The sequence below is a fragment of the Drosophila bipectinata genome, chromosome 2L (assembly GCF_030179905.1).
Source record: "Drosophila bipectinata strain 14024-0381.07 chromosome 2L, DbipHiC1v2, whole genome shotgun sequence".
In the NCBI taxonomy this organism is placed as follows: Eukaryota; Metazoa; Arthropoda; class Insecta; order Diptera; family Drosophilidae; genus Drosophila; species Drosophila bipectinata.
The window spans coordinates 907,505-934,155 of NC_091736.1; the positions used below are offsets into that span (position 1 = coordinate 907,505).

Consider the following 26,651-nt stretch of genomic DNA (forward strand, 5'->3'; position numbering starts at 1 on the left):
TTATCCGATGAGCACCCCATTTAGAGTCCATCGATAGTTCGATATATTGTCTTCATATTCTGATACGATTACGATATACGACTGCGACGGGCGAAAAAGAGAACGAATTCCAATAATTGCAATTAGCAGAAGACTATCAAAATTTAAGAAATTCAACATGGAAGTGGAAAGCCCCGAGCACACCCGCGAGTTCGCTGAGGTGGATATAAACAATGGGGACAACGGAGTGGAATCCTCCGACGAGGAGGAGGAAGTGCCTGCACCCGGTAGCATAACTTTGGCAGGGAACGACACCGATCTTTTCGTGTCGGCCATGAGCCCCAGCAGTATGGAACATGTAAGTGCGAGCCACCCATCAGGATGTACCCATCAATTGGCTCAAATTTCGAGGCGGCGCTCGCTTCATCTGTTTTCTTTATTATCACTAACGACTGTTGCTTTTGCTTTGTTTGCATCGGCGACGTCATGAGTACCGCCCACTGTTGCTCACAGTGGAGAGTACTGAACAATGCGTATACTCTGGGTTCATTAGCTGCTAGATTAAATCGAAGAATAACTTACTCTCTTCCAGCCGCTGCAAGAGGTCCTTACCGATGATGGGGACTATTTCATTAGCATTGTGGTGTCGGACCCGCAGAAAATAGGTGATGGGATGGGCTCCTATTTAGCATACAAGTGAGTCAATTTTCCTTATCTCGGTGCAATGCATGATAGCAAAATACGATCCACTTATCTAGGGTGACGACCAAGACAAACATTCCAAAATTCAAACGCTCCGAGTTCAGCACCCTTCGGCGCTTTAGCGACTTCTTGGGCATCCACGACCTTCTGGTGGGAAAGTACATGCGACAGGGTCGTATCATTCCGCCGGCTCCGTCCAAGAACATCATCGGCAGCACCAAGGTGAAAATTAGCCCGCAACAAAGCGAACCGGGCACACCAATGAACCAGGAGTGGGTCGAAATAAGGCGAGCGGCTCTGGAAAGGTTTGTTCACCGGACCGCCCAGCATCCCATTCTTCGCGTTGATTTGGACTTTATGAATTTCCTGGAGAGCGACCAGGAACTGCCACGCGCCGTCAACACTTCGGCTCTGAGTGGAGCCGGAGTTATTAGACTATTCAACAAAGTAGGTGAAACGGTGAACAAGATTACGTACAAAATGGACGAGAATGACCCTTGGTTTGATGATAAAATCACTGAAGTGGAGAGTCTAGACGCCCACTTACAAAAACTGCACAATGCTATGAAATCGCTGGTCACTTCGCGTCGAGAACTGTCGGCACTAACAGGCCTGGTGGCCAAATCGGCCGCTATGTTGAGCACATGCGAGGAGCACACAGGACTTTCGCGGGCTTTATCTAACCTGGCCGATGTGGAGGAGAAGATAGAGCTGTTACGCTCTGAGCAAGGCAACTCTGACTTCTTCATCCTTGCTGAGTTTATTAAGGATTACCTGGGCCTGTTCGGAGCTATAAAGTGCATTTTTCACGAGCGCGTAAAGGCTTTTCAAAATTGGCAGTATGCACAAATGCAGTTGTCGAAGCGCCGCGAGAACCGTGGACGGTTTGAGCTCGCCAATCGGACAGACAAGCTAGACCAAGCCCAGCAAGAAGTCGACGAAGTGAGTGCTCCATCTTATACAATTTATTAACCTAATATTGATTATATTTTTCTATCTTAGTGGCAGGGAAAAGTGCAAAGATGTCAGCAGCAATTCGACGATATTTCAGCAGAAATAAAGCGCGAAATGGAACGTTTTGAGTTGACCAGAGTTAAAGACTTTAAAGCTAATATTATCAAGTACATAGAAGACCAAATGGCGCATCAGCAGCAGGTAGGCATAAAATACAATCAAATCTTTACCAATAATTGAGCTTGTTTGTATTTTAGATCGTCAGCTATTGGGAGGCATTTGCGCCGTTTGCCCGTGAAATCGTTTAAATTAAACTGTATTACTACATTCTTCTCTTAATGCATTTCCAAAAGTTTTGAAAATCTAACAGCTATGCGCGCCATGAATACTTATTCAGCGGGACCAAAATTCCTTTTTGATCTAAAAAAAAATCTGGAGCTTTTAATTCGCAGTCAGCAATAATTATCTCATCATTTGGCACAGCTGTTCGCATTTCAATGAAATTGGTTTCAATTCCTCAAAGCATGAAAAAGTTGAACTTTATCGATGCATTCTACCAAGCTTATATCTCTTTATTTGTTTACAGTACATATTATCATGACTTTTATACATTCTAGGAAAAGTTGAAGAAGACGAATGTCTAAAAGTTTCTCATTCTTCAAACGTATTCGGTATTATAAAAAACAAAAGGCAATGTGGATCTTATTGTTATACTTATGAAATCAAAGAAGACTCATTGGCCATTTCCAAATTGAAGTTATGCCATTATAAATGGGGAAAACTCGTTTTCTTGTTTATTGTTGGTATAGTTATGTATTAATACATATATATATATATTTCTATTAAACATTTTGTATCATGACAATGAGTGCATTTTCAAGAATAAATTTGTAAATATGTATAGATGTAAATAGTAATGATCTTTTCCTTAAAGCAACAACCCCGGATGTCTCCTTATCTCCATGTAAATACCAACCCAGTAAATTATTGTTTCTGGATTCTATTTATTTGTAATATACAGCGGAAGTATCCAATTTGGAAACCATTCATCTTAAATTTAAGATTAAAAGCAAAGCAGGGTGGTGCTTTTTGGATTCCAATTGGAATTTCCAAGGTCATTGAGATAAATACACAAGGCCATTAAAAACAATTAACAAAAACTTTTAATTTTTACGGTCTTAAACTTTTTTTTTACTTCGTTACATTTAGATTCCATTTTAAAAATACATACATAGATGTATAGATATGTTTAATTTATTTATTAATTCATTTATTGAAACTTACGTTTGATTGAAATTAAGAATTTCAAATCACGCGGGTGTTCAAAAACACAGGGTGTCACGAAAAAAACACGACTTTTGTCCATCTCTAAGCACAGGGCTTTTGTCCATCACTAATCCAAACAGCCAATAGAAAGAAGAAGTGTTTAGTCATTTTCGTCATTTTGTTTCTGGAGTTTTCCAAAAAAAAAGGTTAAAGCTACTATATAAGATTCAATATTCTGACTCTCCTGAACAGTTTCGAAAAGTAGTCAAACATGGAGTTTCCCCATTTGGGACAGCACTGCAGCGAGTCAACATGCAACCGATTAGGTGAGTCGCAAAAAAAAACAGGAAGCAATAGCCAGCCAACTAATTGAATTAATTTCGTGTCTTGCTTAGATTTTTTACCTGTTAAGTGTGATTCATGTGATAAGGTCTTTTGCGCCTCGCACTATAATTACGAGCGGCACAGCTGCCCAGGAGCCCACAGGAAGAATGTGCAGGTGCCCATCTGCCCACTTTGCCGTGAACCCGTTCCGACCCCTCCGGGCGTGGAGCCCGACGTTACAGTGGGCCAGCACATCGACCAGCAGTGCAAGTCGGAAAGCAAAAAAATCTACACCAATCGATGCCATGCTAAAGGATGCAAGCGCAAGGAACTGGTTCCGGTCAAGTGCTCGCAGTGCCACCTCAACTTCTGCCTACGACATCGCCACACCAGCGACCACGACTGCCAGCCTGTCAGCCAGCAGGCACCAGCTACTACATCTCTAAGTGGAGCTTGGCAGTCCATATTTAAGTCCTCCGGATCGGACACACGTTCCATGGCTGCTCAAGCGGCGGAAAGGCGCAGGCAGACCAAATCAACCAACAATTCCAGCAACTCGAATCCCAGACCGCGACCTGTGCAGGCCGCACAAGTACAAAACATTCAGGGCAATATGGTGAGTTGCTCAATCCAATAATATTTATTTCAACTAATCGAAGCCACTTTTCAGAGCGAAGACGAGGCTCTAGCACGAGCTCTTGCTTTATCGATTATGGAGCAGGATGAAGCAGCAGGTCTTAATCGACAGCCAGGAGCTGCCAACTCCCAGCAAGTAACAGTGGGCGGCGGCGACAGCCAGCAGGGCACTGCCAAGGACAAGTGCCTGTTGTCCTAGTCCCTTATAGGATACTGCTCTTTCAAACATATCCATCACTTGACCAGCAGCTAAGAATCTGCCAAACTAATTTATGTTAATTCCCCAACCTGCAAACTGTTATCGTAAAATTTGTTGGTAATTTACTTCGACTTCGTCACATTCTAAGTGGTTTAGCAAAAATAAATCAATGTTAACTATACATAGGTTTCTTTTTTTGGAAAGGATAGAGTTGGATCTAATCGAGGAAACCGATGCATAACTCTAGACATAAATATGGTACAAGGTAAATAGATAACTTATATTGGATACATTGCATATTAGTCGGAATTGGCCTGCGGGGGGTTCTCTACTTCGGGTATCTCTTCAATCTTTTTTGGCGGGGGACCTTCGGCTGGCACTACTTCTACTTGGCCCTCCGGTTCCACCACCTTTGGTTCCTCCACCAAGTCCGATTTGTGGGAAACTTGTGAACTTAGTTTTCTGCCTTCTACTGAGGACGATGTACTAATTTTCCGGGCAGCTGCTGCAAAGCTAGCCACTCCCTCGGCTGCGAGAATACTGGCGCTTGAGAGTAAGATTGAGACCTGCTCGGCTGACGGGCAGCTTGTGATGATCATATCATCAGTAGAATAGCCATTCGTGGTGAGAAGTTGCTCAAGCTTAACAAACGATTGAATGATATTGTTCTGAAAGAAGAAACAATCTTAGTATGTGGATATTAAACCACTTAAAGTTCCAAACTTACGCGAATAGGTCGGAATATAATAAATTCCGTATCACGATTGCTTAAATAGAGTTGCATAGCCCGTTGGAGCACCGATAACTTGGCCTTGATCAGGCGCTGAGTCTCCTGGATAATGCTACTTATCTGCTGGGGACTCGCCCAGGGACTCTGCCTCAAAACATAGCTGCCCTTGGTGGGCTCGGATGATGGAGGCGTTGTGGCTTGCGTGGATTGAGCTAGCAGGCCCTGGGCTTTCTCCAGAAAAGTGACCAGCGGTCCTGCCAGCATGGTGACAGCGTCCTTGATGTACTTTTCGCACACTGTCTTCAGCTGGCGATCCACTTCTTTACGCGAATCTAGCAAGTGTTCCTTAATCTGCGGCGTTCCCTCTAGCAAAAATTCCAACAAGGCATTATTGCTGCCCATTGAGAAAAGCTGCTTTCGCTTTTGGAGCAATCCAAAGGCGGCCGTCTTGACTTTACTAAAGTCCAGAGAAGTTTCCTTCACCGTAAAGTCGACTCTAAATGGGGCTATTTGTTCCCGCAGTATGAGCAAGTGCTTGATCTCGAACAGTTCCCCATCAATGGGCGTCTTCGTGGCAGATATTTTTCCTCCTGCATGGGAAACGCTCTGAATGCAGAGCTTGAGCGCCTCCTGGGAAAGTCCCTGGAATATGGGTCGATCTACGCAGCGGTAGAGCCTCGAAAGACAAACCAAGGTGCGGCGCACTGTGGGATACCACATACCATGCAGATCTGCTGGGGAATCTGTGGAGAATCATTAGATAAATAAGGCATTTCAATCAATTTCCTCTGAAAACCTACTCATTTGCTTCACCCTGTAGGCGGTGTCGACACTTTCCGTCTCCACAACACTCGACACACTGGATATCATGGAGGCCCGCGAGTCAGAACGACGTAGTGGTGCTGGCTCTTGCAATGACAGGGCTATGCTCTATATTTATAAACAAAATGAATTAAGTGCTAGTGCCTCGATGAATATCCTCTTACCTCCATCATTTCTAGCTTCTCGGGATATGCCAAGTCCCCAGCAGAAGGATTAAAGTTCTGTATATCTGACTGTAGATACAAATGGGCTCGAAACACCAAACGCTCCTGCACATCCTGCAGTAGTTGATGGGCAATAGTAGCAAAGGCCTCCAACGCTGCAGCTATAGATAACCATTCATTTAAACTTTAATTTCTTTTATAAATTAAATCAATACACTTACGATTCTGCTGAACATGTTCTTCCAACATCTCTATGCGAAGAATTGAGCAGATCTCCGCCAGGGTTTCCAAGTGGTTTATGTGTATTATAAATGGACGCATTGTATCGTACAGTATAGTACACAATCCTTCAAGGTAAACCCTATAAAAGTTTAAGTGTTAATAATGCTATTAAAACATATATGGAGCAGCTCACGTGAGATGAGGAGCACCAGTGCTAAAGAACTGGTAGTACAAGCGTTGCTCATCCTGACAAACATGTACCAGGAAGGCACAGGCACTACGTGTCAGAGAACAGTGGTCTCCCTTGTGAAGTTCCTTGACGTTCTGAATGGATAGATTTACGGCTGGGGACATGACGCTAGCCCGCTGCGCCAAGTAATGCTGTTGCAAGTCCGCCATAAGTTGACCATATTCGTGGCTGTTCTCCACTCGCGCCTCTATAAGATGCGCCACCCGCTTCACCTTCGCCGCAGCCGTTTGATACTTTCCGTAATACAATGCAAACGCCGCATCTGGGGCCTGCAAGGCAGTGGAGGCATCTCGTATGTTGTTCTTGGGGTGTAGTGTGGCCTCTGTCGCCTGGTTTATCACGCTGGTCACATAGTTCCTGACTAGGCCCGAAGCTTTGGCAAGGCATTGTTTGTATTTTACACTGTAGGAGGCTGCATCTTTAAATTTGGGCTGCAAAAGCAAAAAATTAGTTATTTTCCAGCCACGTAATCCTATTGTGCTTACGTTGGCTTCGATGTAGTTCAGGCAGTCGTCAATCTTATTAAGACATTCCCGAAAAGCTTCGCTAGCCACAGACAGAGTTGGACTCTGAAGGCGCTGGTTAAGAAGCTCCACCTGGCTAAAGTAGTGCAGTCGTCGTTGAATTTCGTTGCTCAGCTCCTGGAGCTTCTCCTGTTCCTCAATCAGCTGCTCGCTGGCCTTGTTTAGGGCGCTCGTCTTTTGCGATACAAAGTCATACTCGTCGCAAAGGGCTCCCAGGCGCTCCATGGCCACAGCGATCTGCTCCAGCATGTGCCCGCACTCCTCCCGCCGCTGCTCCAGCTGCTGTAGGTATCTATGGTAGTCGGCGTCGCCACGTTGTTCGATTTCCGCGCTGACGTCCGCAAACCACAGCAGGAAGTCATTTGTGTTTCGCAGCCCATCCTCGGGCAACTCAATGTCCTTCACGGTTTCCGAGGAAGTACCACCCAAGCCCAAGGACCCTTCAGGCTGCGTCAGTGTGGTCGGAGACGGTGGCTGTAATAATGTGTTTCCTTTAAAAATTGATAGCTTATCAAGATAGTTCCTCTCTTACAGTTGACCCACTACCGCGCCAGAGATTGGTGAGGACATCCAAGTGCTCTTCCTGCTGGATACTCAGCTCCGCCAGAGGATCCGTCTTAGACTCCCATTGCATCAGGCGGTTTCGGATCTTCCGCAAGTTCTCGTTCTCGCTGTGCGCGGTGGCGACGTCATCCATTTTTCTGTGCCGGATTCTGGGGCCTGCAGTTACCAATTATTGTGTGCCAATCAGATGCCGCTCCACGTTAAGCCACCTCGCTGGGATAAAGGATCACTTTGTTGTCCCTGTGAATCGGGATATGCTTCTTCCGCTGCGCTTTCTGTTATTAAATGAATCTTATTGTGGTTCCTGCTACTAGGAGAATCAATTCTCTCTTCTGGCCAGACAAGAAATCTGGCCACATTATAAAACCCAATGCACAAGTCTGGTCGCACTAGAGCACAAGCGCCATCTATGGTTGGTAACTGTTGCGCAGAAAAATCTTACACTTGACAACACTTGACAACACAAAAACAATAAAACTTTATTGTTTTCCATTTCTTGAGTTGTCTTTAGCCAATAATTGTCAATAAATGGCCCCTCAGCCGGTGGTAACGGGCCTGTCCCCAAAAGAGGGTCCTCCCGGTACCCGCGTCATCATTCGCGGCGAGTTCCTAGGCACCCGGGTTCAAGATTTAATTGGTAGGCGGAGTCCCCAAGAATCGTTTGGATGTTTACTCATTTTTCGATACATTTAAGGCCTGAAGATCTGCGGATCCGATTGCTTACTGTCTGCTGAGTGGAAATCTCCCAACAAAATAATCGCCCGCACGGGCCCAGCCAAGGGAAAGGGCGACATCATAGTGACCACTTTGAGTGGCGGAGTGGGGACTTCCACAGTGCAGTTCCGTGCTTATCACGAAACCATCGGTCCCCTCAAGGAGTCAGCAGTATGGATCGAGGAGTCCCCATCACAGAACTTCGCCTGGGGTCGACGCACTCTGGCACAGTCGGGGCTCACTCAGGAGGACCCTCTTGGCCTGTCTATTGAAGGCAACGAACAAAAGATACCCGAGGATCTGCGGGATCTCTTTCCGGACGCCTGTGGTGATCTGTCGCAGGAGAACTTTTCGCCATCGTGGTTCTTGCTGGAGAACCACCTGGCCACCTCTTTCGAGGACCTCAAGGCGGGCTTGGCCTACTTGAAGCGAAAAGTGGAGAGCCAGAAGGAGGGACAGCTGTCCTTTCTGAAGTCTAATGCTGGGTCTGTGATCGACCAACTGGACACGTTGATGAACATCCGGGATAAGCTCCAGGAGGACGTTAAGTTGCATGGGAATGAGCCTTTGAATATTCTGGAGGCGTCCATAGAAAGTATGTTCGAGTTAAACTCTCAAACTTTGGTTTAATAAATATTTTGTTTCCAGATTCCATTACTGAGTCGCAGAAGATATTCACCGATGTGCTGGTTCGCAAGGAGAAAGCTGACTCCACGCGGTCAGTTTTGTTTGCCTTGTCCCGGCACAAGTTTCTCTTCTGCCTGCCGAACTCGGTGGACCGACGGGCCAAGGCAGGCGAGTACGACATTGTGGTCAACGACTACTCCCGCGCCAAGAATCTCTTTGGAAAAACGGAAATTCCCATCTTCCGAAAAGTTCTCGAAGAAGTGGACCAGAGGATTCTCTCCATACGGAAGCAACTGCACGAGAAGGTGGTGAAGATGCCGCAGAGCGTGGAGCAGCAAAAGAAGCTAATCAAGGCGCTGACCAGTCTGGAGCTGCAACAAAGCGGCACACCCATAGGCGATAAGCTGAGAAATATTGATCCAGCTTGGGATGCCATCGAGGCGCGAGCCAAGTACCTGGAGGCCACCTTCCGGCAGACGTTTGAGCAGCATGCCAACAAGGACCCGGGTGGGCAGGAGAAATCGAAAAACAGAGATCGAGATTCAAGCCAGGCCCCCAGCCGAGTCAACTTCTGCGAGGAACTGTGCGACATTGCCGCGTCCCAACTGCCGGATCTGTGGCGGCTGGGTCAGCTTTATTTCACTGGCGAGTTGCGCGGACCTCACGATCCTAAGCCAGGGGACTTCAAACGGATGATTCTCAATGCGATTGAGAAGTACTGTGTGTACTTGCGCCTAGCGATTCTCATAGCCGCCGACCAACGGGCCCTCCGTCAGTCCAGCGGCCTGGCGTGGCCCATTGGATCCGCGTCGGCCACCCATCAGTTTCTGCCCTGGATTCCGCAGTGCCTGCGGTACACGCGGATAGCTTATGCCACACTGATAACATTGGATCTGCCCTCGGAAGCTCTGGATATCATCCAAAAGCTCATTGACGAAGTGCGTCTCTTCTGCTTTTCAATAATCTTCAAGCGGGCCACAGATCGGTGCAAGAAACTAGGGAGCCAGGAGACGTGGGAAATGGGTGTGGAGGACTACCCGGGTGCCACTCTGCTGCCGGCGGCACTCGAAGCCCTTCTCGTTGAAACTTTGGACGAAGTGCAGTCGGTGTGCATGCAGCCAGAGTCCCGGGAGGGAAATCTCCTGGAGCCCCAGTCAGATGGACAGCGCGAGGTGTCAACGCGCCTGCAGGAATTTCTCTCCGCTTTTAGTGGCGTGATCGAGGAACTGGCCTTCCACTCACACGACGAGGAAACGCCCACCCACAATGTATCGCAATTGCTGGGATTTCCGAATGCCCAGCAGCCGGATTCGGTGGCCGGGGGAGCGGGAGCCACAGTCACGTGGGAGCAGCGCATGCTTTGCTGTTTGGCCAACTATGCCTACTGCAACAAGAGCTTCTTCCCGAAGATAGGAGACATCTTTGTGCGGTATGGCTACCCCCTGCCCACGTTGGCCATCGAAACTGCCAGGTACACGGTGAATCAGTTGTTTACCAATCTCCTGGAGGAATACGTGGAGCACAAGGGCGATCCTTTAGTGGGCACGATTGAGCCATCGATGTACCTCGGCCGTTTCCAATGGGATCACGAAATGGAAATCGGCCAACTACGACCGTATGCCCACGAGTGCTGCGACAACCTGGTTGGAGTATACTCCGAGATCTACAGCATCTCCCCGGCACTGTTGCGTCCCATCCTCGAATCCATTGTGCAGACGATATCCGAGGAACTGGCCCGCCTAATGAGTTGCGTCCAGCGCTTCAGCTTTACAGGAGCTATCCAGGCACATGTGGACATCCGGCTGCTGAGGGATGCGCTCGAGGGCTACGTGAACGAAACAGCCAAGTAGGTGGATCTAGATTTTCCCTAATATTCCATTCATGAAATCCCCTTCTTTTATAGAAACTACTTCATGGAGGCCCTGGAGGCCATAAATCCACCTTTGAGTGCCGAGCAGAAGCGCAAGGCCGACGAGATTCTGGAGCGGGTGAAGGGCAACATGCGACTGCAGCTGCTTTGCTTCGGAGTCAAGGATCCTTGAGCACATTCCAGAGATGCCTGTAGCCTTACTATCCCATTTATAAATAGCTTGTGTGATTCCCAACAATTACTGGAAAAGGGATAAACCTTTATTCGAGATAAGACCGAAGTGGTTCTTCTTAAATCTAACAACCGCCTTAGATTCCCAGCGTTTTGAAGTCAAAGTTGAAGTTTTTGCCGTCGGCCTCATAGTTCTGGGCCATGGTCTTGATGGCCTGCTCCACGTCGATGTTGTTGAACTGCTCCTGAATGCGCTGCTTAACGGGGTTCTCGATGGCATCCATGATTTGGTAGCGCAACAGATTGGGCAGCACGTTCACCACGAACTCCATTATGTAGTCGAGGGTCCCGGCTCCGTCACATCTCACCTGGATGTTGCCCATGTCGAACTGTAGGTCGGTGATCTGGGGCCTCTTGGTTGTGTCCAGCGACTGGCTGACGCCGACAAGGGCGCGCAGATGTTGGACTGTGAACTGGACATGGCCGACGCGCGTCATCAGGCCCAGTCCCACCTCCCACTGGCCAGCGCCAGTCAGCTTCTGGGTGCCCAGGTGCAGCTTCAGGGCCACGGTTTTGTTGGCCATGGCCACCGTGACGTTGCCCACGCGATAGAAGCTGGAGAGGCCGCTAATCCAGGTGTTGGACAGTTGGACACTGAACACGCCCATTGTGCGGTTCATGTCGGCCAACTTGTACGGGTCGTAACCCTTCTCCCGCACCATCTTACGAGCGGTGGCGATGGCGCTGTCCAGCGGGGTAATGGAGTTGGGCAGCTTTCTGTCACCCATCGACTGCTGGATGAACTTGTCCATCTCACTGCGGAGCTGCTTGTCGGCCTCTTGCAGCATGAACGGCTTCATGGCATCGAACACCAGGTTTGGAGCCGAGTTTACCACGCCCTGAAACACCGATCCTAGGAAGCCGAGGTTCTGAAAGTCCATGGTCATGGACGAAAAGGTGATGTCGATCTTGATCCGATCCGTGGCCAGGTGTCCTTCGCGGTCCACTGCCAACAGGGCCGTTGCCTCGCCATACACATTCTTAAGGAGGACGGTGAAGGGTCCGTTGGCCTTGGAGAAGAACGATCCAAGCTGGTAGTCTCCCTTGACCGTCATTTGATCGAGTTGCAGGCCACCGTTGATCTGATCAGGAAAATGGATTCATTAGCTTTCAATATACATAGGATCTTAAGACGGTAGTCACCTTCATGTCCTTAAAGTCCGCACTCAGCTTGTCTATGCGGAACTGGGAGGAACCATAGGCCTTCACATGCCTCATGTCCAGGGTGGCCATACCGAGATTCTTCTTCACATCGGGGACCTCAATCGGATCGGCAATGGCAGCGCCAGGCAGGCCCTTGGGGTCCTCCTGCTTGAAGTGGTCCAGCAGGGCCTCCACCTCGGCAGCTAGACGATTCTGACCCACCTCTAGGTTGTGCTCATCGTTTGATTTCTCCACTTCCTGCTCGACGGCTGCTCAAAGGTCAAGAATGCGGGTATTTTGTTATTCGGATTACGGTCGCGATCCCTTCTACTAACCTTCTGGCTCCTGGGAGCTAACTAAGTAACAACTGGCGGCCAACAGCCACGCGATTATTATCAGTGGCTTCATCATTCTGGGATTAGCTAGAACCGGAGCTTATCTGTTTTGAAAAGGCAGGGAAATGCGCCAGCCTCCGGTCACCACTCGACTTGGCGGAACAAACACGCACTGACGACTGTCGCGCTAATCAAGAGATAATGATGAGCCAGCCAGCTAGGCAGCCAGCTAGCCAGCGCCAGCAGGCGACGATCCGACACTCCAGCGGGGAGCCGGGCCTTATCTAAGGGCGCCTCTTCTCCCGGAGCCGTCGATTAAATACGGAATTGAGTCTGAGCTCGGGGTGAGTTCGTCGTGAATGAGTGTCTTGAGTTCTCAAAAGGTGGTCTCATTTTAATCGCCACAACAGGGAACAGTTCCCTCATGAAGAAATCCGAATCTTTGAGTGGAATTCTTGTAACTTTTGGTATTTTTTTTAGTGTAAAGGGGGTTATATGGATCGTCGCTTATAGATAAATTAATGTTAGAGATAGGTATCATATACGAGTGATTGGGGATTAATCCTTGATAGATCTTGTGGGTGGATCCTGCACAGCCTTCTCGTCTGGTCGCTGTTATCTAGAAGAGATGGCCACTGGTTCGGGTGGTTTTCCAGCCTCTGTCATATATGTATCTGCTGCTGCTTCTCTGAATCTCGTCCCTCACCCTTGGGAAATTCAGTACCTAGTGGATGGTAGCGTTGTCGTGAAAGTCATGGGCTCTAGTGGCTATACGGAGGACTCTGGAGGTCTTACTGGCAGTGCCCCAAAGCTGAGTTCCATGCTTCCACATTGGACGTATGATGGCTTCGTAAATGAGGAGTTTCAAAGAAGTCCCCCAATAGAGACCCCTTGAGCCCCATGTCCCCGTGCTTTCTCTTCTTGCTAAGTAGAACACCCCTTTCCTTACTTCCCTTTAAAAAAAAAACTCGGATATATTTTTATTTAGATTTTTTAATGTTTGTTTATATATTTTTTTAATATACATTATTTATCGTATGGCTTGGGGTTTCTTTTTTTTTTAATATTTTTATTAAAAAGTTTCACGTGCTCAAAAAAAATTCATGCTCAAAAAAAGTTTCTTAATCTATTAAAAAAAATGTTTCTTAGCCTATTAAAAAAAAAAGAGTTATAGTCTAAAAAAAAAAAGGTTTTTTAGGCTCACAGCAACCGCATATTTAGCAAAGCATTTTAGCATTTTACGTTTCGATGTTCGTTAAACGAAAAAGAATATTTAAATTTTAAAATATGACTATTGCCTGGCCATTAATTTTAATTAATCGGCAGCCTAATAAGGATTTAATATTGTTTAAATAAATATAATAATTTTTTGTTTCGCAAAGCGTTTCGTTTGCGAGGAGCTCAAAAAAAGTCTGGGAAATCGTCAGGGTGTAGAATGCTCCTAAAAGACATGGGGAAGTGTATAATTGATTTTTATAAATTTTGCTAAAAAATTGTTTGAATTAATTGAATTGAATTGAATAAATTTTGCTAATTAAAATGTTTGAAACAATGAGTCTAAAAACTCAAAATAAAATAATTTACAGGACAAACATACAATAAAAAAAAGGGACAATATCAAAAGCGATACTACTTTGGAAAAATATGAGGCTGCATTCGAGCCCTACTATAAAAAACAAAACGCCAAGGATACCCCTAAAGGGGTACCCCACAAATCACAAATTAAAATTTTGTTAAAAAAAAAAACACACACGCTAAAAAAAAAAACTGGAAGAAATAAAGATGAGAAAGGACTTGAATGGAGGAGTCGCCTTGCTTACAAGTCGTCCGAGCCAGACATGATTTCCTCGAACAGCGAGTGGGCGTTGTCAGTGACCGAGAGGAGCCTGTCGCCGGCGGCAGGGTTCTTTATCGATCCGCCACTGACAAGCTCGTCGACTGTTTCGAGGGCTCCAAAGTTGGCTCTGCCCCGTCTCGTTCTGGCGGTGGTCCGGAATTTCTTGGCCGGCGGCTCCGCGACCTCTCTCTTGGCCTCGGGGGCAGGTGCCACTGGTGGAGCAGGAGCAGGAGCTGGTGGAGGTGGTGGCGAGGGTTGGGATGGTTCCGGTTCTGGTTCGGGGGGAGCTGGGTACAAGTACGCGAATTGAGGAATAGAACTGTTGCCGTCGTTGTTTTGCAGCTGAATACACGGCCAGCCCAGGGTGGCGGGATGCACAGGAACGTTGTCTCTGAGAATGTTGAATCCTGCAAAGGAATATGCTTTATTAGAAGTCCTTCAACAAGCAAGGATGGCTGGAACTTACCCTGAAATTCACCCGTTTTGTTTTGGACCAGCACCAAAGGATGCTGCGACTGCTGGAGATTGCTGAGAGGCACAAAGGTTAAGCTTTCATTAGACCCACCCGACGCTGCTCCTCCACCTTCTTCCTTGGACTTCGCCAGTGCTTCTGGCTCGGACTCTGCCTTTCGAAGATCTTCCCCTGGCTTCTGCTTCGTCTCCTGTTCAGCTACAAGCACCTCGTCCTCCCCATCGTCGCTGTCAATGAAGTCGACCTTGTGCGGATTCTTGCAGGCCACGCAGTTGCAGTTGGAGCAGGAGTTCCCTGCCTTGTAGCACGGGCAGCGGTTGTTGCGACACGTCATCAGAGGGTTCTTCGACTTGGATATGCCGCAGCGGCACACACTCTTCTCTTCCTTGCGACCGTCTCCGCGACCCTTGCGACGTTCAGTTTTCGCTTCAGGAAGGGTGACCGGCGGAACAGGGGCTGGCTCCTCCACAGGCTTGGCAACTTGGACCGGTGGCGGCGGAGCTGGGCTGCGGGCTCTCTTCCTTGTGACGGGCACTTCGACATTGGCCTCTTCCTTGTGTTTATCCTTTATTTCTGACTTGACTTCATCCCTGACTTGCTTTGACTCCCGAACCGTTTCCTGATCTTTCTGAACCTCCTCCTGGACACTGGGCATTATGAGGTTTTCTGTAGTTTCCACAATTGGGTCAGTTTGTACGTCCTCCTGGCTCTTATCCTCCAATTCTGGCTGCGATCTATCATCCTCCTCCATCTGAGAATACGTCCTTTTGTAGCTAGTCACCTCCACCGACTCTGAAAACTCCACCGCCTCCGGCTCCAAGTCCTGCACATCCTCCGTCTGCATCTGCGGTATTTGAACCACCTGACCTATGTGCAGGTCCTGCGCCTCAAAGGGAGTGGATGCCCCCGTGGGCATCACATAGGACACGGCAAAGTTGCTGCTGGTGCTGCTGGGGAAACTGCCCATCGAAACAGCTTGCGAGAGATCCACTTGTTCTGTCCAAACATGCTCGGCAGCGCTGGTCAGTATGATCTGAGCCGTGGGCATTAGCTGGAGCGGGGAGAACTGTTCGCCAGTGGCTGCCGCCTCCAACTCGATGTCGCTGAGGGAGAGCTGATGCTCCTCCGGCAGATGCTGTTCGAAAGGCAGTTCCGGAGTGGTGGCCGCCGTAGTCGGTGGTGTTTCTGCCGGTAGGGACGTGGGGATGCCCTTGAGGAACGGAAGATCTGGCTGTGGGAGGAAAGTGTCCCTCATGTCATCGTAGTTGGCACCCTCGCGAATGAAGTCCTGGGTGCTGCTGGGAGGCAGTTTGAGGCGCGGTGTATGCTGCAGGAACGGATCTCCCTGCCGAGCCTCCGGTCGCAAGCCGGCTAGTTGAGCAAACAACGATGACTGCAGCAGGTGGACGCAAAGAGTCTTGTAACAAAGAAGTTGAATGCCCATCGCCCTGTTCTCCTCGTAGGTCTTGAAGTCCGAGCAATCTTCGCACTGAGGACACGTGGGAAACAGTCTCTTTCGGCCGCGCAGGCACAGCCGACAGACATTGTGCTGACATCGCTTCCCCTTGGGGGCGTACGGATCCATGAGCAACTGGCAGCATACCACGCAGGACAACAGGCGACGCAATTCGCCAATCCCAGAGTTGAGCTCGTCGACCCGCCGCTTTGAGAGATTCGAAGCAGACCGAAGGGACAAACGAGTCACCTTCAGGTAGACCGACATGGCCGACATCGTGGCTATACACTGATGAGTGGTACTGTACACACGCCGGTGTTTGTTTACGTGAGACTCCTCGGGCCAGACTGGATTTCCAGCAGTAGGGGCTGCTCCGCAGCAACGCCAATGCCTGCTCCTGGCGACCTGGCTACTGCCACAATTGACCAGCAATTCCTTTCTTTCGGACTTTAGCTACACTTGCATATTTTCACTTTATTTCTCGTTTCGCACCAAAATCGAATTTTCTCACAAAAGCTGGTATTCTGCAGCTTCACAGGATTGCTGGATTATAACTATGTTTCACGTGCAAAAAAAAAAAAAAAATAGGGGTTTATGTTTAGGTTTCAACTCATGGTTAAAATAATCACTTCAATATTATCAACTTAAAAAAAAAAGTAAAAAAAAAATTTACCCAAGCAACATCACGCAGTGCTGCGAGTTAGTGATGTGAGTTTTTTCCAACCAAAATATAACTATATCGTTTTTTTGTATCGATTAATATATCGTATATCGATTAACATATCGTATAATATTATTTTTACATTGTTCTTTACATTACTAAAACATTGTTTAAAAAAAATACAGAGACCTTTAAACATTATAAAAATTGTAAAAATTCTTGAATGAACTTAAATACTACACCATTCTAGGAGAAAATTCGATTTTATGATGGAATAGGTGGAATAATTATCATGATTGATTTGTAATCAGGTTTTTGCCAACTAATCTTAGCCCCCAGATAAGTTTATAACTAAAATCAAGAACTTAAGCTTCTTATCGAGGAATTAGTTCTTAGCAGAAAGTCGCTATAGGCATTGGTAAAAAAAGACCCGGTACTAGGATGAAATATAATTTTGCAGATTCTGCCTTGCAGATTCAATTGATAACAGTACTACTAGGTAAAGTCATTAAAAATTTGAATTTCTTTCCATGCGCGCCATATTTTTCCCGTTGTTTATTTTTCTCATTTTCGCTTACCTGCGTCTGCGTCTTAAAGGCACGTGAAAAAATATGTAAAATTAATAGAATCTAAAATTTAAACTAAAAAATAACTTACCGCTATTAAAAATTGTTATTATTGTTATTAAAAGTAACTTATAGCGTTTCCAGGCGATGTATAAGCCAAAAATCAATAAACCTTAATTGTAAAGCTTTTAAAATATTATTAATTTTAAGATTTTTTAATTTAATTCCATATTCTATAAAAAATTCATGTGGTGATGAAATTCTTTTTTTCCGGTGTACTCTGACAGATTGCTGCAAAGTTTTATTGTTATGTGCAGTCCAATTGCAGCATTCGGTGAAAGTGCATCAAGTTCCCAGCGCAGCGCATCCCATTTACATATTATTATTAATAATAATAAAATATCCATTAATTTCACTCGAACACTCAAACAAACACTTCCATTGAAAAGTAAACACATTGTGATTGTTTTCCCGAGCGAGATTGCTTGAAAAATGTGTTGAAAAAAGGTAAGAAGGAAGTCAATTGGCTTATCTATCTATCATACAGTGCCCTCTATGCGTCCCATTGTTCAATTATGGAATATTAATGGCATTCGTTGTACATATGTACACATGTGGGTATATCTCTACCATTCGCAGTGCTCGTGGTCAAAATCAATGGCGCTGCTTTGAACGCCAGCAACTATCAGTACCAACTGGCGGAGCGTGGAACACCAGCTCCGGATCTCCAGATCGTGGACATTATACTCAAAGACCAGACCATGTTCCGAGCCTGGGGCACCAACCTCACGGCCATTACCTGGGCCCATGCGGTCAACAACCAACAACTGCTGGACGAGGCCCTTTCAGGTGAGATTGCCCAGATTGTCCACTCTTCCACAAGCTTAGAATTCTATTTTTCAATTAATTTATCCAAAAGGCGACATTGACTTCATCGAGGCGGACATATCTCTGGGAAAACTGAACGGAGAAGGCGATGACCTGCCGGTGATGGCCCATCCGCCGGCCAACATATCCGATCTCACACTGGCCGAGTTCCTCAATCAAATCATGGAGTTCAACCGGGAGCACGAGGGCCATGAGAAAGGCATCAAGCTGGACTTTAAATCCATCGAAGTCTTCGAGGGCTCCCTGGATATTCTGGACGCCAACATTCCAAACGTATGATAGAACTCGGCCCTTTTAACGAAATGATTCCTTATGTCCTTGTTGTAGATGGACTATCCAATTTGGATAAACGCTGATATACTGAGTGGACCTGTAGACCAAAACAAAACTGTTCCGGTAGACCCGGATCGGTTCTTCGCCGGCTGCAATCGCTACAAGCAGGCGGTGCTCTCCATCGGCTGGACCACTAACTGGGGCGCCGACTTTGTGGAGGGGGAGTACACGGAGGATCACTGCCAGGCCATGCTCGACACTCTGACCCAAAACAATGTCTTGTTCACCGGCCAAAGCATCACCTTCCCCGTCAGAGCGGGTATCGCCGCCAATAGTGAGGAGCAACTCCACAAACTGGTAGCGTCAGTGAATGGAACAAATGAGAGCACCTTGACTGTCTGGTCATCGGCCGGCGACTACGTGGATGTGGACAAGCTGCGGAAGCTGATCCTGGGCTTTGGAGTGTCGCGGGTGTATCTTGATGTGCCGGAGGAACTGTCAGCGGAACTGGACCTGGGAAACACCCGAAACGGCGCCAGTACTTACAAATCCCTGTTTGGTTTCGGATTCGTCAGTCTGTGCTTCTGGGCGGTCTCCAGCTGGCTGAAGCGATTCTAAAGTGGAGTTCTTGATTCGATTTTGATACAATTTTGTATAACTTGTTGCCAGTTTTCAGGGGTTTTAAATAATTACGCAACATGTTCATTATTTTGGTTGGAATAAATACGAAATGTGAAATTTATTATAAGGTTCTTTTCATTATTTTCAAAACAGAGTTATTAAAACAGCCTAGCTATTATAAAAAATTATACTTTCATGTTATAATCCAACATAGATTACGTTATTGGTTTTCTTTTCTTAATTCAATATTTAACTTTTGATAATTTTCGTAACAATTCTCCATTAAAATTCAACATTAGAACACATGTCAGGATATGTTTAGGAATTAGACATTAGGCTTTATGTTTTCAGAAAAAATACAATTTCGAATAAGCATCTTTTTTTTATTCGTAATCTTTAATTCAAAGTATATATCTTAAGGAATTTTTTTGTGGAAGTATATCCGGGTTTCACAGCTGTGCTTTACTATCTTAGGTCTTACAATGACTGATATATTTACATAGGATATGCGAAATCTTTGCACTTTAGACTTTAAAAGGTGAGCAAAGGATATTTAGTTTTAAATAGTTCTTCTTGATCGCTCTACGATTCACAAATGTTAGGCATTATCGTATGAATATATATAAATACTTTGGGCGTGCGCAGTTTCATTTCAACCATATTGGGAAATGAGAAGTGATATAGGATAATGGAGCACTTAATGACTTTATCTATTTACACTTTAATCGTAGATTAGCCTACTAACTAGTTAATGACTTTTGCTTGGGGTTGGGGTCTCTGCATCGTTTTCTTTTTGGCACTAAAATAAATAATCTTATTAATCTCTCTCGCTGGCGCAGAGCTTGCAGAGCTTGGGAAACCTCCAAAAAGCGGCAATGTGTGGAAATGAATGTGAGCAAGTGGCTAAGGCATTATGGCTTCATCACAATATGCAATCCTAAGCTACGGCGACGTAAATGAGTCTCAGGCAGACGAACGTGGGCGGCACTGCCAAAAATGCGCGCTGCCAGTTCATGTATTATCTGGTAATGGCTATCACATCGGACGACTCCATGCCGATCAATCGTTCCCTGGGCGATCCTTCCACGGCTCCCATCTCCTCCCTCACTCCGGAATCGCGTCTGTAGTCCAGAAGTCTCACTCCCACCCGCTCATTGCCGGTTTCGCTCTGGTTGGTTCGGAACAACTGCGATAGCGGCGGAGCGGTGGATGCCGGCGAACTGACACCAAATGTGGTCAGTGGTCGCAGGACACTGGCCTTAGCCTTTGGATCACTCTGGCAGAAGTGCGTCACTTGCCGCGTGGGATACCAGCAAGTGCATATGAGGCCGCCAGCGAGCAGAATACCAGTGACTATCTGGCCCAGGAGCACGATTAGGGGTACCAGTGCAATGTCGTTGGCGATCTCCTCCGAGACCCGAACACGTTCCTCGCACCACATCATGGGCATCATCACCGTCGGCACATTTTCAAAGATTCTGTAAAAAATAAAATGTATTAACAATCTTCTAAAGAAAAACTTCATTGAAAACCTACGGATTTCCTGGTACGGGCTCCATAAAATAGTTGGCCTGGAAGCCGCCGCCCACATCCATGGGCACGCCAGCGTTCGGTTCCAGGGTCATGAAGAACTCGTGCTTCTCTCTCTCCGGCTGCAGGCCCTCGATGGCCTCAAGGTAGCTGGGATCGCCTTTGTAGAAGTGCGGGAAGGACATGTAGACGGAGGAGTTGAAGGCGCACGGACCAATATTGATCACCCCAATTGGCGAGCATTTGCCATTGACGCAGTAACAGCTTGTCTCCGGGTAGAGGGTGCCATTGTCCACAGCGTGCTCGGTGCCGCTGTACTTGTAGGCCGTTACCCCGTGCACGGTCACCGTCTCGGTGTAGTCCAGCGGAATGGCCCGGCACATTTTGGGCATGTACATGTAGACGGTGTCGTTGGTGCCAAGGTTGGGGGGGAAAAACTCGCCCATGGAGCCGTGCACGTCGCCGCAGCTGCCCTCGAAGGCGGTGTGCGTCAGATTATTCCACGTATGTATTTGACCCATTTTCGCAATATCGTCGACTCCCGTGAACATGTTTATATCGCCATCGAAGCCGGCACTGCCGTTGCGCGGATACTGAAACCCAATGCGGTGATAGGGCACATCCTCGGGCCGGAAAAACTTTCCCAGTGTAACAAATGGGTGCTGGTAGCCCTTGAAGAGCAGCTCCTCGGCAGTTTTGGTGACGAAAGCCTTCTGACTGTACACATTCGAGAAAAAGTTCACAACGGATCCTCCCCAGGTGCCAGCTGCCCGCAAGGCCGCAGACTGTAAGCGAAGAAAGATGTTTAATTATCTCGAAGATCACCTCATCTGGTAGTACTTACATGGACCACGCTGTTTACAGTGTTCACCTCATCCGAAAGACTGCCGTTGCTGGCTTCTGCATCGAAATAGAACCACGACTTCTTATGGAAGGACACGGAGTAGTTGTGGTTGTGCCAATCGATGTCCACTTTGTCGGGACTCTCCCGGAACCGGTAGGGACCCAGTTGCTCGAATCGAGGCTTCTTGCCCGAACCCACGTAAAAGTCCTCCGGGTTGGTCCAGTTGAAGAGATAGACATCGAAATTCAAGGGCAAAGGTGAAACTTTCCAGCCTTCAAAAGATCGCGACGTGGGACTCAATGCCATTTCCTGCAATAAAATGCGACAATTAATTAATTATGATTGTGGATAAACTTGACTCAATTGATGCTCGCCAATGACTGGCGATTTACATAATTGTTTTGCTATAATTGAGGATAACTGGTGGCTGAACTCGTCTAGCTATCGAATATATATAAATATAGACTGGATCAAAGGTCGATAGAGATTTATAGAGGTAGGGTAAACCCTTTCTTTTAGAATCATATTTAACCTTGAAGTCTATCCTTTCAAAGAATGCATTAAAAATGCTTTTTTATAGCAACTTTGTGTAGTCCAGCGCCTATCACTTTCGGAGGAACTCAGGTGCAGGGCGCCTGATTACATCGCCTTATCAGTCATCAATCATTGTAAGCCAAAACGCCAGAATTAACGATCGTCTGGCTGGCAGTCCAATAGGCCACCATTTTGTTCTTTCCAGAACCCTGTAATCTCTATAATTGGAACTGTGGCCCACAGGAAACGACTAAGCTGATAAAACTAATTTCGCAAAAGGGTTCTCGGCTATTTTAGTGCTTGTGATGGAAACCATTACATTCAAATGGTCTGTCTAATACTTTTAGTGTCTGGTCTGGTGGAGCAGGTGTTCGGCTCAGCACCTAGCCAGGTGCGGGTTACATGTCGGGGCTGTGTGGTTAAGGCCATTTATGATTGTTTCGCCGCCCACTGAATTTAAAATTGTGTTGTCTAATCGAACACATGGCTATCGCGAAATGGGTTATTTTTTCGGGGCTTTATGCCAGATAAGATAGCACCACCATTGCAATATCGTTGTCAGCCTCGAACTGAAAAGGTTGGTAATTCCGAAAAGCAAAATTAATGGAAACAGAAACAGAGTTGGGATTATATTCCTAGGTAGCATTGATTCACGAAAACAGGTGTTGCCCTTTTGGCAAGATAAAGTGAGTAAATCACATACTATTCTTAGTGGAGTGGCCAAAAAATGATTAAGCACCCGAAAAAAATCAATCTGGAGTTATAATCTACCTTTTCGTGAATCACCCAATACCATTTATGAAAAAAATCATCAATAAGATAGTGAATGATTGATGATTGTCTATGAATAGAAGTTTACCTTGCTGAAAAACCTCAATAAATATCAATATTAAGAATAAAGGCAGTTTTGATTAAAATTTTAGTTCAATAACCTACTGTTTAGTAGAAACAATTTAATGCATATAATAAAAACTTCAGTCCCATGACTAAGCACTCTGGCTATAAAGTATCTACTAAACGATAGCATTAACATGCTAATTAAAAGCTTATATGCAGTGTAAGTGCTTTAAAGGAGGTTATAGAATGTTTTCATTATCGAGAGCTTTGTAAGACCCTCTCCCAAGGTGAGGAATTCTACCAAATCTTATCTAACGATAGCTTGGACAGACTCTACTTTCGATTCCTTCGGCGCAGGTCAATTGCTCTCAATCGAAATTGAACCAAATTGAATGCAAATGAGCCAGCCAGTTGACCTTTGGGCGCTTCGCCAATTTGCCGGGTTGCGAAACTCGACTGTAATGGAGGGTCTGGGAATCGAATGGCAGCTACACCCGATAAGATATGGATGGTAGAGATTACAGTTACTGATAGTGGTGGGTGGGAAGTGCTTACCTTGCCGCGCATGCGTGTAAACATCTCGATCCAGTTGCGGAAGAGGTAGACTCCGCTGGTGATGCAGCATATCCCCAGGAAAACAATGACCAGACGGGCACAGTGACGCACTCGTGATGTCATCTTTGTGGATTTGTGTGATGGGTAGGGTGATGGGTAGTATCAATGTTTTATATAAAAGGGGCGTCTTCTTCGCCCGATCTCTTGCTTCGCACTGAGCTCGTATACTGTTGCGTTATTAGCGTCTACATGGAAAAAAGAGAAACAATATATATATGTATGAAGAGAGCTGGTCTAGTATATGCGGGCTTATCGCGGGTAGGGGAATTCTTCGCAGCCTTATCACTGCTGTGAGATCCCTAAAGCGATAGGCCCAGGAATGCGGAGAGAGTTCCGGAGGGGCAGAGAGTCACCTAATACGTAAATATCTTGCTGTCTAATTGTAATAAAAGTTTCACCAGCCACTCGCCAAACCGCATAAAAAATACTCGAGATTGCATATCCAAGCCTGAATATACTACTGAAGGTTTATCACACTGAAGTGAATACCTACAACTGCTGTAGCTACTAAAGGTGTCTAGAGTTACGGCACAAGTTGCAAGTCCTTGGACTTTTCCCCCCGACCCTCTATTGGTTTTCACACACGCACACACAGGTGGGACATATATTTTTGGTAATAACAGCAAAGGACATGTGTCTTTCAGACAGGGTGGAATTACAGGAAGTTCGTGCTGTACTTTAAAATATAATTACTAATTTTTGGGGGTGGCTTTGGAGTTTAAAACCGACAGTAAGGGCCGTTAAAAATAAGTATTAATTGCTTTCGGTAACTACACCGGTAACGGCAGCCACCAGAGCATGAATTATTATACATAGCTGTCTATACTCGAGTTGTAAAACAAAAGCCAATTTATTTATGAAAAAATAGAACGTCGATAAGCCACACTTAGTCACAAGTTCTGACGATATTTGTGAAGTCACACCACGTTACTAAGCCACTGAGCCCCACATGACCCTGTTACACCAATAATGGTTAAACATTAGCCAAAAATATAGGTTTATAGACTATGATGGACCAAGTTTAATAAAAACCAAACTTGCACTAAAAACTGGTTGCTATTTCCGACGACTTGGCTAATTTCCACCAAGTATTGACCAAATAGAGCCTACACCTTTGTAGGAAAAAAAGGGAAAGCCGTGTACTTCGTACTGCCTCCATTGAAACGAGGCTTTCGTTCACTTGTAGTACATTATTGATGTTTCACTCTGACTATGTATGTATGTCTGACTCGAATGTGTGGGAAGTCGGTGTGTGATTCACTCGAAAACATTCCTTGACTTATTATTATAATTCCATGGGTTGTTTTGATTCGCTGATGGAGTGGCGACTGGATCAAGAAACACGTTCACCTCTTCACCATACCCTGTCCCAACCATAAACGCGTAATGCGCAAGTGGCAGTGATGTTTACATTTCTTGGGCCTGGTTAGCAACCGCTGGATGACTAGCTGGATGGATCCGAGGCCTTAGTTACGGCCATTACAAGGTATTATTGGGTGATAATTTAACGATTTTGAATGCACCAACACTCACGTAGCTGGAGCCGATTTGTTTTGTTATTAATGCACACGTAGCGAGGTTAAGAAAATAAAAAACTCGTTTTTCCCAGTCCCCCCACCGCACTTGGCGATTTATCTACAACAACGTCGGCGGCGGCACCACGCCCTTCCCCTCCCACACACCCACTCCCATTCCACCCGCTCGTGCGCTCTGATTATTTAGCGCTCTACTCCAAAAAGATTATTAACATTTCCGAGTACGGCAATTCAAACACTAATCATGAGTATTTCGTTGGATTGCGATTCTCTACGCCTCTTTGAGAATTCGCATATCCTTGAACCTTCGTTCGGCGTCACTTCCGCAACCTGTTGACAATGTGTATGCTGTTCTATGGGGCTGGTCTGTTTGCTCTGCTCGTGGCCTAAAAATAGACCCCAAAACACAGTGCAATGTGCCAAAAAATGACAGGCCATACTGTATTCTCCTTCCGTGGGGGCGATTTGCATACGACGAGCACTACGCTTTGGAAACATCACGGCTATGCGTCACTGTTCTGGAATGTTGTAATTAAACTCCATAAAAGAACAGCATTATGTGAGCGGTGTTTGTTTAAAAAATTATCTTGAAAAGAAGCAGAGTAATAATTCAAATAAAAGAAACGCGACACGTTTAACTCTCTTCTTGGGGGGCGCTCTCTCTGCCCGCTCTGGTTTCTCTCTTCCTGCGTCTGGAATTATGTACAATTTCCATACATTTCTTACGTTTTCTTGTTTATTAATCTGGTTTGCTTGTCTAACACTTTTTGCACCTTCTTTGGGTTGCAAATTCCATGCCACAAGCGCGTGCTGCGCGAAAAAGGGTTTTTCCGAATAAGTTTTTCCAATTGATAGGAATTTCTAATTGCAGCGCTGTAAATATTGAACAAATCGAGAAACAGCGACGACGCCAATGTCTAAATACGTTTCATTGGCTGTATTGTCTTTTGTTTTTATTATTGTTGTTTCAGCAGCGCGTCTATTTCTTGATGTTTGCCGTCTCGTTTGCACTCGCACTCCGTCGCGACGGCCCGACGCACCGTTAAGTCGGCTATTGATCTTGAACTAACGCGCCCCGAACACGAACGAACGTGTGTACATCGCTGGGCCTTCTCTTCGACTAAAATTAAGTATTTCTCGAGAGTCACAGCCAACAGCAATTATTTATTTTTGATTAAATGCCGTACTCCGTGGGATAGGTCGCCCAGCGAATACTCTTACCTTACAGAATGACAGTGTTACCAGATGTTGCCAGAGGAATGAAGCCACAAATATACACAAAGGACCTCGTCTGAAAACCATGTCTAAAATTTAGATCAGATGAGTCTCATATGACTATAAAAAGAGTCTCCTTGAAAAGGATAATCTTTTAATTTTAAAATTAGTTCTTCTGACTAAAGTACTCCATAATTTTCAGGGTATAATCATATAGCGGCGCAAATGAGCGGACAGAGCATAAGGAAAATAGGCCTGCTCTCGCATGCTCTCTTCATTTCTCTGCCATTCTCCGACTCTTTTGGCTTAAAAACCGGTTATCTGTTTGGCGTCGTGCATTTTGAATCGGTTCTGAAACGGTTCAGTGGACAAACATACATACATAAATATTGCATTGGTCGAAACCGGCCTGCATATCAATGCAACATAATATGTGTTTCTCAACAACCACAATCCGGGTATTTTCCCCCTATAAAGTCGGTGTTTCAGGAAAGTTTTTGAATTTTAGACT

At 46.1% G+C, this 26,651-nt stretch overlaps 8 protein-coding genes across 10 annotated transcripts; 4 read left to right on the top strand and 4 right to left on the bottom strand.

The window, feature by feature from the left end:
- The first annotated feature begins 57 nt into the window (after positions 1-57).
- Snx1 (sorting nexin 1) lies at positions 58-2,546 on the top strand. Its single transcript, XM_017249821.3, has 5 exons — positions 58-337; positions 572-675; positions 738-1,623; positions 1,684-1,836; positions 1,893-2,546. Exons 1-5 carry the CDS (start codon positions 158-160, stop codon positions 1,941-1,943), a joined length of 1,374 nt encoding a protein of 457 aa, XP_017105310.1. The 5' UTR covers positions 58-157; the 3' UTR covers positions 1,944-2,546.
- Positions 2,547-3,026: 480 nt separating this feature from the next.
- Positions 3,027-4,241, top strand: LOC108131375 (AN1-type zinc finger protein 2A). Its single transcript, XM_017250237.3, has 3 exons — positions 3,027-3,227; positions 3,297-3,841; positions 3,896-4,241. The coding sequence occupies exons 1-3, from the start codon at positions 3,173-3,175 to the stop codon at positions 4,058-4,060; spliced, it is 765 nt and encodes a 254-aa protein (XP_017105726.1). The 5' UTR covers positions 3,027-3,172; the 3' UTR covers positions 4,061-4,241.
- On the bottom strand, positions 4,166-7,677 carry Cog3 (conserved oligomeric Golgi complex subunit 3). Its single transcript, XM_017250236.3, has 8 exons — positions 7,305-7,677; positions 6,734-7,246; positions 6,192-6,679; positions 5,998-6,137; positions 5,777-5,937; positions 5,591-5,720; positions 4,788-5,533; positions 4,166-4,728 (listed from the first exon to the last, which is right to left on the bottom strand). The coding sequence occupies exons 1-8, from the start codon at positions 7,467-7,469 to the stop codon at positions 4,360-4,362; spliced, it is 2,712 nt and encodes a 903-aa protein (XP_017105725.2). The 5' UTR covers positions 7,470-7,677; the 3' UTR covers positions 4,166-4,359.
- Positions 7,678-7,785: 108 nt separating this feature from the next.
- On the top strand, positions 7,786-10,824 carry Sec5 (secretory 5). Its single transcript, XM_017250199.3, has 4 exons — positions 7,786-7,973; positions 8,031-8,645; positions 8,699-10,523; positions 10,581-10,824. Exons 1-4 carry the CDS (start codon positions 7,865-7,867, stop codon positions 10,717-10,719), a joined length of 2,688 nt encoding a protein of 895 aa, XP_017105688.1. The 5' UTR covers positions 7,786-7,864; the 3' UTR covers positions 10,720-10,824.
- LOC108131351 (uncharacterized) lies at positions 10,783-12,457 on the bottom strand. The gene is made up of 3 exons (XM_017250200.3): positions 12,257-12,457; positions 11,922-12,190; positions 10,783-11,860 (listed from the first exon to the last, which is right to left on the bottom strand). The coding sequence occupies exons 1-3, from the start codon at positions 12,330-12,332 to the stop codon at positions 10,856-10,858; spliced, it is 1,350 nt and encodes a 449-aa protein (XP_017105689.3). The 5' UTR covers positions 12,333-12,457; the 3' UTR covers positions 10,783-10,855.
- A 774-nt stretch (positions 12,458-13,231) lies between these two features.
- Positions 13,232-16,739, bottom strand: msl-2 (male-specific lethal 2). Its single transcript, XM_070276923.1, has 3 exons — positions 16,695-16,739; positions 14,560-16,575; positions 13,232-14,500 (listed from the first exon to the last, which is right to left on the bottom strand). The coding sequence occupies exons 2-3, from the start codon at positions 16,295-16,297 to the stop codon at positions 14,073-14,075; spliced, it is 2,166 nt and encodes a 721-aa protein (XP_070133024.1). The 5' UTR covers positions 16,298-16,575; positions 16,695-16,739; the 3' UTR covers positions 13,232-14,072.
- A 307-nt stretch (positions 16,740-17,046) lies between these two features.
- LOC108131323 (protein FAM151B) lies at positions 17,047-19,151 on the top strand. Of its 2 annotated transcripts, none has more exons than XM_017250157.3 (4): positions 17,047-17,181; positions 17,888-18,097; positions 18,168-18,409; positions 18,464-19,151. In XM_017250157.3, the coding sequence occupies exons 1-4, from the start codon at positions 17,124-17,126 to the stop codon at positions 19,025-19,027; spliced, it is 1,074 nt and encodes a 357-aa protein (XP_017105646.2). In that variant the 5' UTR covers positions 17,047-17,123; the 3' UTR covers positions 19,028-19,151. The 2 variants fall into 2 exon arrangements, with proteins under 2 accessions (XP_017105646.2, XP_070133037.1); XM_070276936.1 differs by lacking the exon at positions 17,047-17,181 and adding an exon at positions 17,565-17,755.
- Positions 19,152-19,392: 241 nt separating this feature from the next.
- pes (peste) lies at positions 19,393-26,054 on the bottom strand. 2 transcript variants are annotated; one of them, XM_017250155.3, is made up of 5 exons: positions 25,652-26,054; positions 23,331-23,575; positions 21,405-21,713; positions 20,567-21,345; positions 19,393-20,508 (listed from the first exon to the last, which is right to left on the bottom strand). In XM_017250155.3, the coding sequence occupies exons 2-5, from the start codon at positions 23,451-23,453 to the stop codon at positions 20,049-20,051; spliced, it is 1,671 nt and encodes a 556-aa protein (XP_017105644.2). In that variant the 5' UTR covers positions 23,454-23,575; positions 25,652-26,054; the 3' UTR covers positions 19,393-20,048. The 2 variants fall into 2 exon arrangements, with proteins under 2 accessions (XP_017105644.2, XP_070133031.1); XM_070276930.1 differs by having other exon boundaries at positions 25,643-26,054.
- Positions 26,055-26,651: the final 597 nt, after the last annotated feature.

Bases quoted from the DNA above. Each gene is read 5' to 3' on its own strand.
- LOC108131351 (XM_017250200.3), bottom strand. From the start codon at position 12,332: ATGATGAAGCCACTGATAATAATCGCGTGGCTGTTGGCCGCCAGTTGT. The intron at 12,191-12,256 runs GTTAGTAGAAGG...ACCTTTGAGCAG, and splicing joins TAGCTCCCAGGAGCCAGAAG to CCGTCGAGCAGGAAGTGGAG. The intron at 11,861-11,921 runs GTGACTACCGTC...TTTCCTGATCAG, and splicing joins CGGACTTTAAGGACATGAAG to ATCAACGGTGGCCTGCAACT.
- LOC108131323 (XM_017250157.3), top strand. From the start codon at position 17,124: ATGAAATATAATTTTGCAGATTCTGCCTTGCAGATTCAATTGATAACA. The intron at 18,098-18,167 runs GTGAGATTGCCC...TTTATCCAAAAG, and splicing joins GCTGGACGAGGCCCTTTCAG to GCGACATTGACTTCATCGAG. The intron at 18,410-18,463 runs GTATGATAGAAC...TCCTTGTTGTAG, and splicing joins TGGACGCCAACATTCCAAAC to ATGGACTATCCAATTTGGAT.
- Cog3 (XM_017250236.3), bottom strand. From the start codon at position 7,469: ATGGATGACGTCGCCACCGCGCACAGCGAGAACGAGAACTTGCGGAAG. The intron at 6,680-6,733 runs GTAAGCACAATA...TTGCTTTTGCAG, and splicing joins TGAACTACATCGAAGCCAAC to CCCAAATTTAAAGATGCAGC. The intron at 5,938-5,997 runs GTAAGTGTATTG...GGTTATCTATAG, and splicing joins AGAACATGTTCAGCAGAATC to CTGCAGCGTTGGAGGCCTTT.
- msl-2 (XM_070276923.1), bottom strand. From the start codon at position 16,297: ATGTCGGCCATGTCGGTCTACCTGAAGGTGACTCGTTTGTCCCTTCGG. The intron at 14,501-14,559 runs GTAAGTTCCAGC...ATTCCTTTGCAG, and splicing joins CAAAACGGGTGAATTTCAGG to GATTCAACATTCTCAGAGAC.
- LOC108131375 (XM_017250237.3), top strand. From the start codon at position 3,173: ATGGAGTTTCCCCATTTGGGACAGCACTGCAGCGAGTCAACATGCAAC. The intron at 3,228-3,296 runs GTGAGTCGCAAA...TGTCTTGCTTAG, and splicing joins GTCAACATGCAACCGATTAG to ATTTTTTACCTGTTAAGTGT. The intron at 3,842-3,895 runs GTGAGTTGCTCA...GCCACTTTTCAG, and splicing joins AAAACATTCAGGGCAATATG to AGCGAAGACGAGGCTCTAGC.
- Sec5 (XM_017250199.3), top strand. From the start codon at position 7,865: ATGGCCCCTCAGCCGGTGGTAACGGGCCTGTCCCCAAAAGAGGGTCCT. The intron at 8,646-8,698 runs GTATGTTCGAGT...TTTTGTTTCCAG, and splicing joins TCTGGAGGCGTCCATAGAAA to ATTCCATTACTGAGTCGCAG. The intron at 10,524-10,580 runs GTAGGTGGATCT...CTTCTTTTATAG, and splicing joins TACGTGAACGAAACAGCCAA to AAACTACTTCATGGAGGCCC.
- pes (XM_017250155.3), bottom strand. From the start codon at position 23,453: ATGACATCACGAGTGCGTCACTGTGCCCGTCTGGTCATTGTTTTCCTG. The intron at 21,714-23,330 runs GTAAGCACTTCC...ATTTTATTGCAG, and splicing joins TTACACGCATGCGCGGCAAG to GAAATGGCATTGAGTCCCAC. The intron at 20,509-20,566 runs GTAGGTTTTCAA...TATTTTTTACAG, and splicing joins GAGCCCGTACCAGGAAATCC to AATCTTTGAAAATGTGCCGA.
- Snx1 (XM_017249821.3), top strand. From the start codon at position 158: ATGGAAGTGGAAAGCCCCGAGCACACCCGCGAGTTCGCTGAGGTGGAT. The intron at 338-571 runs GTAAGTGCGAGC...ACTCTCTTCCAG, and splicing joins GCCCCAGCAGTATGGAACAT to CCGCTGCAAGAGGTCCTTAC. The intron at 1,624-1,683 runs GTGAGTGCTCCA...TTTCTATCTTAG, and splicing joins CCCAGCAAGAAGTCGACGAA to TGGCAGGGAAAAGTGCAAAG.